This window comes from Larimichthys crocea, chromosome XXIV, assembly GCF_000972845.2.
Source record: "Larimichthys crocea isolate SSNF chromosome XXIV, L_crocea_2.0, whole genome shotgun sequence".
NCBI lineage: Eukaryota > Metazoa > Chordata > Actinopteri > Sciaenidae > Larimichthys > Larimichthys crocea.
The window spans coordinates 12,222,571-12,232,918 of record NC_040034.1 but is presented as its reverse complement, the minus strand read 5'-3'; the positions used below and the strand labels follow the sequence as shown (position 1 = coordinate 12,232,918).

The following is a 10,348-nucleotide window of genomic DNA, read 5'->3' as shown; positions in this document are numbered from 1 at the left end:
TTTATTGTAAGGTTGCCATTATTTATCTACTTTTAACTGCAGCTTCAGTCATCACTTTTTTAATCTGCAGAGTAAATCCCTCCCGGTAAGAACAATAAGTGCCTTGTTGTGCTTGGTATTAGTTGGTACATGCTGAGAACTTTTGTTATTATATACTTAGATTAAATGGGGATTAAATGCAAATTGGAACTCGTGGTGTGTGGTTACACTGCACTATTGAGAGGCATGTGAGTATTAAAGACTTAATGAAGAATTACATGTGAAGTGAGGGGAATATGATTAAATATTAAACAAATATATTATTTTACTTCATGAGACATCATTTGTGTGGAATTAGCTTCCCCTCTGCAGGATCCCTTTTGATCCCAGAAAACATAAAAACTACCCAAACATGGAGGGGAAAGTGAAATTTGTGAAAGTTCTTAGACAAAATCTCACAAATATGTGTGGTAACTAATAAAACATACATGTTGTGCTACTCCTGGCCACAAGATGGAACCATTTACCTGAAATCTTTTGTCATAAAGATTGTATCCAAAACATAAAACATCACTTTTCAGAACACAAAAAAATAATTCGAGAAAAAAAAGAAACTAAACATTTATTTCTTATGGAAATACAAAATGGGATTTTGTGATAGCTTATATGCTTATATAACATCATATACAAAAGTATAAAAAACATAATTGGTAGTAACATTATGGTAACAGAAAATAAAGTACAATGTAAACAGTCCATATATATATGTGCTTATATGACGCCTGCGCCAAAACATATGAATAAAGAAAAATAAAAAAAAAGATCAATCGTTCTGCCACAAAATGTATGAAAGAACAAAAATGACCACGAAGGTTATCTTATAGTAAAAAGGCTGACTGTGTGTGTGTAAGTTCTTCATACCACCACATATTATCATCAGTACATGATGGTTAATGTATTCCAGTAGTTGTTTTTTTTTTTACTTTACCAAATGTATCTCTAACTCATTTCCTCCTAACTGCCTACCCTAAAACTTAGATTCCCAGAATGCATTTTAACAAAGGCAGTCCAAGTAATTCTGGGCATAAAGGCTGAGAAGTATTGCAACTCCTCATTATAACAAGACGTCTATTTTTAGCCTAATCACATACAGTATATAACTACATGTAACCCGGCCTTGCATGGAAACAGTAATTGAAATGCTGTTGAAACAGTTATAGTAAAAATATAGTAAAAAGTATGTACTACATCTGCTGTTAGAGTACAAGAGATTAAGTACAAATCCACCATAGAAAAAACTGAATGTATGGGACACAAAGTAATTTGATAGCTTTGTTTAACTTTATACTGATAGTGGCTGAAGCTCTGATGACCAAATTGACAAATAAATGGTAAAAAAAAAAAATCAAAAGAGAAATCAAAAGAAGTTTGATTTAACTGCCAAAACAGTGTCCAATATTCTTGGATCCACATTTTGTGGTGTAACGCTCCGTGACTTAAGGTGGGAGGACTTGTTGGCTGGTTCTCCTCCATGACCTGAGGCCCAAAGCTAAGTGCTGCTAGTTGGCTGCTTCTTCTTCTCCTTAACTGTAAACTGCAGAAAGTCGTCGCACCTTCACTTGGCCTCCAGCTGCTGCAGCAGGGGGTTCACCTCGCTCTCTGGAGTTTTGACACTATCTGTCCTGACAATACACGTCGGGCGATGGCGGTTAAGCATGAGGATCAGCTGCTGTCGCTCCAGCTTCAGTTCCTCAATCTGGGCTTTAAGGTCAGAGTTTAACATCTCTAGTCTCTCTGATTCCTGTGAGAGGACGAAAGGAAAAGAAGTGGTGACATAAAGTAGGAATATTGTTTTAGCAGTTACAATAAATAATATCAGTGTGTTAGAGTTCGAAATACCTAGGTATGTCTTACCTTTTGTAGATAATCTGTCCTCTCTTTCTTTTTGTTTCGACATCGAGCTGCAGCCACTTTGTTTTTCTCTCGCCTTCTTTTCCTCCTCTCTTCCTCTTCATCTCTCTAAACAACAGTGCAGGTAAAAAGGTTGTGATGTACTTGCTTTACATTGAAAAACATTAGCTTCCCATTATTATATTGCATTGTCATTTGACTATAATAGCAGTAAGCTTTGGTCACACCTTCTTTAAAATCATTATCAATAAGTAAAATCCATGCTGAAGTGACTAAGTATGCCAATTTTTGTCCTACTACTTGCATTTTGAAGCAAAATTAAAGCTGAGAATAAAGTAATACATGGTGTGCAAGATTAACAAGACATAACCGAGCCTGTGTTTAACCTTGTTTGAAATGTTTACCTATAAAAACTAATGACAATTTAAGGATATGAGAAATACACATCAACCCTTTATACCAGGGGTCACCAACACGGTGCCCGCGGGCACCCGGTCGCCCGTAAGGACCACCTGAGTCGCCCGCCGGCCTGTTCTAAAAATAGCTGAAATAGCGCCACTTACCAATAGGCTGCATCTAATTTATTTTGATTGCTATTCTTGTTTAAATCACACTTATATGTAAACTGGAAATGACAATATATATAAAAAAAACTTGTTTAAAAAAATGTTTAAAATAAAAAATGTTTAATATAAATGAACTATGACCTAGTTATAGTTCAAAGGTCAGTATGATGCGCATGACATAGCGTCTGCGCAGACGCTACGACGACAAACAAGCGGGCGCAGCAAAAATGAGGAGATGACTAACCCATAAAAAGATGGCAGAAAAAAGAAAAAAACATAATTTTCACGACGAATGGGAGGTAGAGTTTTTTTTACCACTGTGATAGGAGCATGTGTTGTCTTATTTGCGGGGCGACTGTGGCGACAGCAAAGCGGCACTCACTGATGCACATCTGCAAGACTCACTCAGAGTTGCGCTGTCAAGTTACACACCAAGTACACACATACTGGTAAACAGCGTGCAATGCCAGGCTTCCCACTAACTGACAGAGAAACGGATACCAGATTGGTGTCCAGTTCATGATTTGGTAAATGTGTGTTGTAAAATGTAACAATTGTTTATGTAAAATGTTAACAATGTAAAAAATTGCAGATGCAGATGTTAGTGTGAAGTTCAAAATATAATCAGATTTATTTATCTGAAATCTGAAAATCTGAAAGTTTATTTTTGTATTTTAAATGATTTTATTATTTGTACAATGTGGTGCAAAGTAATTCATGGTTTGTTAAAAATGTTATTGGCTAGTGAAAATGGGACATTGTGATTTCCTAGGACTGTTGTAGAAGTGATCTTAAAATGTTTTTGAACATTTTTTATCAATTTGAAAAACACTTGCACTAAGACAAAATATAGAAATAAAGTGTTGCATATGATATTTATCTGTTTCCTATCGTTAAATCATTGTTGATATTCATTGTGAGAAATCATTAACATGATCCGTGTCTTCGAGAGATTAATACAATTAATTATTAATAATGACATTTAGTGGTAAGTAATTGGACAATTGGCTATTCAGAAGTGGTGTATCAAACTGGTGGCCCTTCGCATTAATCAGTACCCAGGAAGTAGCTCTCGGTTCCAAAAAGGTTGGTGACCCCTGCTTTATACCATAAAGACATCCAACTCAGACGGGTATTTTTAAAATCTCCTACATGAGTTTGTAAAATCAAACAAGAAGTGAACTATTTTACAGATGCATGTCCAGCAAGGCATCTCAACATAGATACACCAGACTTTTTTCTGGGCTTTTTGCTCATTGATACTGATGAAAATAAAATGGCGCAACTCATGCAAAGTTACTGTACAATAGAATATCATATACATCATAATAACTTTCATAAGTAGCACTAATCCATTCCGTTACTCATTTCATATCTAACCATTTTACACTTTCTCTGCACTCCAATGTAAGGCTGCCCCACTGTAAAAGAATACACTGAATATTTGAGAAATGTATTATTACAAATAAAACTATTACTTTATGCATCATTAAATATAGTCCTATATAATTCTAATTGTTAGGGAGCCAATTAAAAAAAAGTGAGGTGGCACTGGCACTATGTTACATACATACACACACAAAATTAATCATGGAGAAAGTCCAGTGTGTCACTAGATTTTGTGACTTAGTCAGTTAGGTGTGGTGTATTATGTAAACAATGCAATTTTTAAATTGTAAATATTTAAATAGGTTATTTGACCTTCTACCTATTTGGTTAAATAATATTCTGTTATGTTATGTTCAAAGTGTGTGTATATGTACATTTCTATGAGAAACAGGTTGGTATTTGCACTGCACTTCACATTATGAGTTACGCAAACTGATTATGGCCAAACATAACATAAAGGTTGATTTCAATTTCATTCTGATACAGCTGCAGGGAACAACTACCAGCACTTCCAGAGGGAGTCAATGAAGTGATGCTAGTTACTGAAACACAGTTATTAAACTATATTCATTATGCAAAATAAAAAATAAATTCGACTTAGGACAATGCCTGTTAGGTCTGTGAGAGTGGAAAATAGAAGTCAGGACAGACTCGCGGATTGAAACCTGAACCAAATGATCATCCGTACTGCTATCACTACGACCGACCTGCCTGCTACCTACCCTAACAATACATCTGGATGTATAATTCCTGTCACTCTGATCATATTTTTCCCTGGACACCCACAATGGAAAGACTCCAGCAGTATATTTAACAACAGTAATGTGTCCTCCTATGTCCACTAGGTGGACCTGTTGCTTAAGATATGACACAATGCTGTAATTTCAAAGGTGCTTTCAGTTCAAGCAAACCTGTAAACTAGAATCTGTAGGATACATTTGAAATATCGTATTTGGATTGTTAAATTATTTTTTTCACATTGGCCAAATCTAAAGAACAGATAAATGTTTGTTGTTTCGAAAAATCATGTAAACTGAATAAAAATCCAAAATGTGCTGTTGATATTTGTTATCAGCTACTCTGTATACCTCTGTCTTGATGACTAGGGGCCTCTTCCCCAGACTGTCCAGGAAGTGCAGAGGTGACAGCATTGTACCAAACTCCTGGAAGTCACCAAATTTGAGCTTGTCAGTCAGCGTGGTGGCTGAGATCCCAGCCAGTGGGCCCAGGCTGGGCAGGGAGCCTGCTGTCACAGAGGGATCTGGGATTTGTCCTGGCATCGTGTCAGACTCGGTCGTGACCACAGCTACGAGGCAGAGGGAGAAAATGGTAGACATAGTCAGACAGCAACTAAACCAGATCAATGCGAAAGACATAAAACTATGTCTGCTCTGCTTGTTATAGTACACGCTGAGGCATACTTCATGGTATGTGGGTCGAAAAAGAAAAACATTTTAATTTAAAACATAAGAGGCAAACAGATATGCAAGTGCTTTATTTGACCTACAGTCTATTACATGGCTTCACGAAGGCATTCGCCTGAGGTGCACTGCTGCTCTCTAGCAGTCAGAGTAGCCAAACTGTGATGAATTGCTGGTCTGTTATAGGAGCCGGATGCTGAGGCTGCTCTCATTAGGCTATTTTATTATTTTGCTTCTTTTTCTGGAATGAATATAACACCATTTACAGACATTTTGGCAGGAATTTACCTCCTTTAATCCCCTGGAGACCAAAGGAGAGATGAACAAGAGTGTACAAAGCAAACTCAGACAAATTCCCCCCTTTATTTCAAAGAAAACGAAAGCCAAGAAACACCCATTGACCATGGTTTCCTCCTTGTGAGATTTAATGTCAGGGTAGTAGAATCTGGTTCCCAAAATCCAGCATAATGTGGTGAAGTTTGGCCCCATATTTAGTTTCATTTAGCCAAGTAAAAAATTAAAGATGACTTTGTTTACTGCTAATGCTTCATGCTGAACCTTTCTTTCGCTCTATTTTGTACTGCCTACCGCCAGCAAATGCCTTCATTTAAAAATGCTGAATATGAACATTTAAATATATCCAAACACAATGAAAGAGGTGTGGGAGCAAAGCCAGCAAAAAGACACAGGAAATTACTACAACAGCTCAGCGGATTTCCAAGCCACATGATACAGCCAAAAAGTATGATCTAAGGTCAATCATTCAGAGACCTTTAGCACACACAGCTATGAACAGGCTATATCTGATATAAATACCACTGTAGGAAAGACAGAAGACAGATCTATGGGGATTTTAAGGGAAGAGTTTATGTATGCAAAGTACATAAATTGTTGAGAATGACGAGAACAGGCGACATGGGAATAACTTTCCGTTTTTACACTTCCCCATAATACAGGTTGAATAAACACAGGGAAACAAAGGGAACTCTGCAGGCCGTGTCACACACATGATGCCCATGTGAAAAACTCATCTTAAAAACAGGTAAAATGGAGGCAATCTGTGATCACATCGCTGGAAATTACTTGACATTTTTTTTACTAAACACAGTAAGCAGAGCAGAAGTCAAAACTAAAACTAAACATACCCTACCTGTCCTTCCTTTGACCTGAAATTTGACTTTGACACAAAATACGCAAAAATGAAAATATTTTTATAAAAGTTTATACTTTTGCACAGGTGCTACAAATATTTGTACATTGAGACTGTTCCCAGTCAAATTTGACCCAGATCTACTGAGATGGATTTTAGACCCACTAGTGTGGGTCGAATCAAGGAAAATAAAGATTATAAAAAAAGATTATAAGAGGTACCGGAGCTGCTCTTTCAGTGTCAGAGGCACAGAGGTTATGGCAGCAAGACTTACTATTCAAGAGGCCTTTGATTAGATCTTCCACAATGAGGAAGCTGATAGTCATTTGGAGGAGAATGTGTCAGATGAGGACATGTCTAAGGTAAAACGGGACATGACATAGGTGTTTTCTTCTTCAAAAACAAGTGGTGTAGAACCTAAAAAATACACTTTCATGCTATCTAAAGCATAAAGGATTAATAATGAATTTATTAATGATAGATAGGCTATTTATATATTCTAAATAGGTCTAGTTCAAAATTTGGTATAGACACTTTTTATGTGGATCTTGCTGTGAAGGCATTGAACATGAACAGGTTGTAAGGGTCCACAGTGTAGGTATGATTCAACAAATGCAATACAAGGTCCAAAACAAGCCATTTAACCTCTCCTGATTACTATTTAATTTGCAGTTTCACAGGTCAGTCTGTAGGGATGTGTATGTAAAGCTCCTCATTGTGTTGCAGCATGCATACTGAAGTCATTGGTCAACTTGAAAGCGGAAGTTTTTCTTCAGTGCGGCATTTATCTTACGTAACTTTGTCTTCCCATCAGAGAGCTGCAGTGATAAAATGTTACAGCTTTTACGTTCACTACGGATTTGGCTTCAGATTAAAAACCCCACGCTTTAAGAATCAACACACGGCACCAGTGTGAAGGGCAGACAACACTAAAAGAGGAACATTTTGTTCTGAATTTGTGCACGCCGTGCTTCCATGTAAGAGGAGCATGCAAACAAAAGAAAAATCATCTTTTTCTGCAGCATGCTCCATAAGATGTCAGCTCGACTTTTGCGGACGCCACAGAATAAACTCAACTGCAGTAGTGAATAGCGCATATAAGCGAAAACATCCCAAACCTGCTCGCTGTCTGCTCACAAACTATCCTCGTTATGACCTATGCGTGGCGCGCCAATGAGCTATTTAGTATGTAAAAATGATCCAGTCCTCGACTTATGAAGTTTTGTATACCGACCTGACTTTGATCCCAGGTGCAACAAATGTCCTTTCTTCTGGTCAGCCGAGGGTCGAGAGTAGATTTTAAAAAGTGGAAATCGTTGCATCAGCCCGATTTTAAACGTGATCCCAATCTGGGAGGATTTGGGAATGCGGAACTTAGGCTATGCCAGCCAAACGTAAGCAGGGATGTAAAAAAGTACATAGTGGGGGCAGAAGTGGGGAAGTCGCACCGCTCCTCCCATAAAGAAACACTGAGGCTGCATACTGCAACGACAGAATATGGCTCGGATGGAGGCCTGCATTGGAAATACGGCACAAGCACTCATCCACAGTCTGACTCCAAAACAAAACTGGAGAATATGAAAATATGAGAGAGCTCAAATGTTTAGGAACATACCGTAACTATGTCTTCCTTCAATTTATTGGACTAAACATGCATGTTTTCATATTTATTAAGAAAGATACTTCACAGATTGCAAACACCAGCATCAAACATCACTCTGAATGTGGATTTATTGTAATTATTCAGCAGCATAGATAAGCAATCAATGCTCATTTTTACTTCTTTTTTAATTTAACAAATAAGTCAAAATCTCAAAGGTAAAAAAATAAACCATAAGTTACATCTTGATAAGATATATTAATATATATATATTTATATATAGTATATAGCACTGGATGTTTTCATGGAAAACTTTCAATGAGGTCAAAACCACAGTTGATGACATTGAGGTATGCAGGTACTTAACATGGATGAATATGTAAATACAACATTTACCGCAATCAATACACTATTAACAACCAAACACAAAAACCATACTGTAACATTAAATTCCACATTACATCTCAGATCTAGTAACAGATCAGATATATATACGTTTTTGAAAATTATTTGGAATTTCTCAGCATGCGTTTTTTAAAATCAAAACTTGACTTCAGTCCCTTCTGTAAAAGTAAAAGCCATGCTTTTAGCTACATCACTCTGTTGGCTATGTATCTGGAGAAAGTTTATATGTTTGCTAAGTCACACACAAGACATTTCATGAATGTATTCCTTGAAGTGTTACAGCATATTGTGGCATATGTTGTTGGTATCATTTCAAAGTCAGCAACCTGCAGGACAGAGATAAACAGAGAGATCACACAGATCACTTTGTGCATTATAAGGCTAAGAGAGTTGGAGAGTTGAGGATATCAACTGATTCGGCTTTGCCCCCTCCACCTTTATGGCTGTCAAGTCCCTCTGTGAGAGAGTCTAGCTCAGGACAGGCAAATGTGAACACAGACAGGTAGCTGCTGCAGGTGGGAGTGGAGGTCACCACAGGAGTGCTGAGAGGCTCCAGGTCGCTGGAAACAGACTTGTACAGGGTCTCCCAGTCCGAAACCCCAAGAGAACTGCTCAGATCTATGTCTGGCACAGATCGGGCCGTTTCCATGGGGGTTTTCTCCTCCAAACTGGGTAACATATTTTCCAGTAGCCCCTCCTTAATGTCCAGAGAGGGCTCAAGATCGCAGATGTTGATTTCAGCGCTGGCACACAGCAAGATATTGGAGTTCCCAGAGATGGCTGTGGACGGATCACTGGGGATGTCCATGTCCTGGAGCGAGGGAGCTTCCTGGGTGCCATCCTCTGGAAGTCTGTCCTCATCTGGACTGGGCGAGAGGTCTGGGGATCCTGTGGGCTCCTGGAAAATAGACTCCAACTCTTCTGACATCTGGCACACTGGTTTATGGGTGGCGAGGATGAATTCAAGCCGCTCTTTCTCTTTGAGGAGGTTGGCTATTTCTGTCTCCAGGGCTGCCTTTTCCTCTTCCAGCTTGTCTGTCTCCTTCAGATAGATCGACATCCAAAATCATACACATTGGAAAACACACACACACACAAACAGTGGGTGCAAATGACAGCTGAGTAAATGCATCACTGTTTACTTACAGCTTGCAGCGTGTCCGTGAGTTCCCTCCGTCTGTTGCGACACTTTGCTGCAGCCATTTTATTCCTCTCCCTCCTTATCCTCTTTTTCTCTTCCTCCTCTGGAGACAGCTGGGATGCAAAAGAAATATTTCATTTATTGCCTTGAAGAATCCAGCCATCTCATCCCCTAAATCCACTACATCCGTTGCCAATTCGCCCTGTGAAGAATGGCAAAAGCATGTTTCGCTGCAATGCGTCTAAAAATAGACCATTGTTGCAGACTTGCTGTGACCTGAATATAAATTGACTGCCTAAGGAAGGCACACAGCCAGCACACGGCACTAGAGGAGCATGCACAATAGCACTGTTGCACACAAGGAATTCAGATTGGCATATGTAAATTCACACTATTGACTATTCTGTCCAATAGCAGGTAGACCTCATCTGTGCAAACCTACCTGCTCTGTTTTCCCCTTTCTGACAGCATTTTTTCCTTTATTCCCGCCCTCTTTGGGTGTTGCCTGGTGAGAGCTTTGTGGTTCATTGGCTTGCTTGCTACCCAGAGACGGGGAGACAGATGTAATAATCGTAGGCTGGACCATCCACTGGAAATCTGGGGTAGAGGAAATTGCAGTGACTGTTGGAACAAATGGAGTGTCTTGAATGCTCATGTCTTGGCAGAGCTCCTGAAAAAAAGAAGAAGAAATAATTGACAATGAGGACTATAATAGAGATTTTATTTTAAATAAATCTATTCACATGCTTTAAGTGATTGTGATGAGAATCACCAGTGAGATATAAA

General features: G+C 38.5%; 2 protein-coding genes across 2 annotated transcripts; both read right to left on the bottom strand.

Moving 5' to 3' along the window:
• Positions 1 to 960: 960 nt before the first annotated feature.
• On the bottom strand, positions 961 to 7,840 carry jdp2a (Jun dimerization protein 2a). Its single transcript, XM_010733864.3, has 4 exons — positions 7,651 to 7,840; positions 4,934 to 5,151; positions 1,894 to 1,998; positions 961 to 1,780 (listed from the first exon to the last, which is right to left on the bottom strand). The coding sequence occupies exons 1-4, from the start codon at positions 7,736 to 7,738 to the stop codon at positions 1,595 to 1,597; spliced, it is 597 nt and encodes a 198-aa protein (XP_010732166.1). The 5' UTR covers positions 7,739 to 7,840; the 3' UTR covers positions 961 to 1,594.
• Positions 7,841 to 8,267: 427 nt separating this feature from the next.
• fosaa (v-fos FBJ murine osteosarcoma viral oncogene homolog Aa) lies at positions 8,268 to 9,993 on the bottom strand. The gene is made up of 2 exons (XM_027274676.1): positions 9,568 to 9,993; positions 8,268 to 9,463 (listed from the first exon to the last, which is right to left on the bottom strand). Exons 1-2 carry the CDS (start codon positions 9,622 to 9,624, stop codon positions 8,795 to 8,797), a joined length of 726 nt encoding a protein of 241 aa, XP_027130477.1. The 5' UTR covers positions 9,625 to 9,993; the 3' UTR covers positions 8,268 to 8,794.
• Between the last annotated feature and the right edge of the window lie 355 nt (positions 9,994 to 10,348).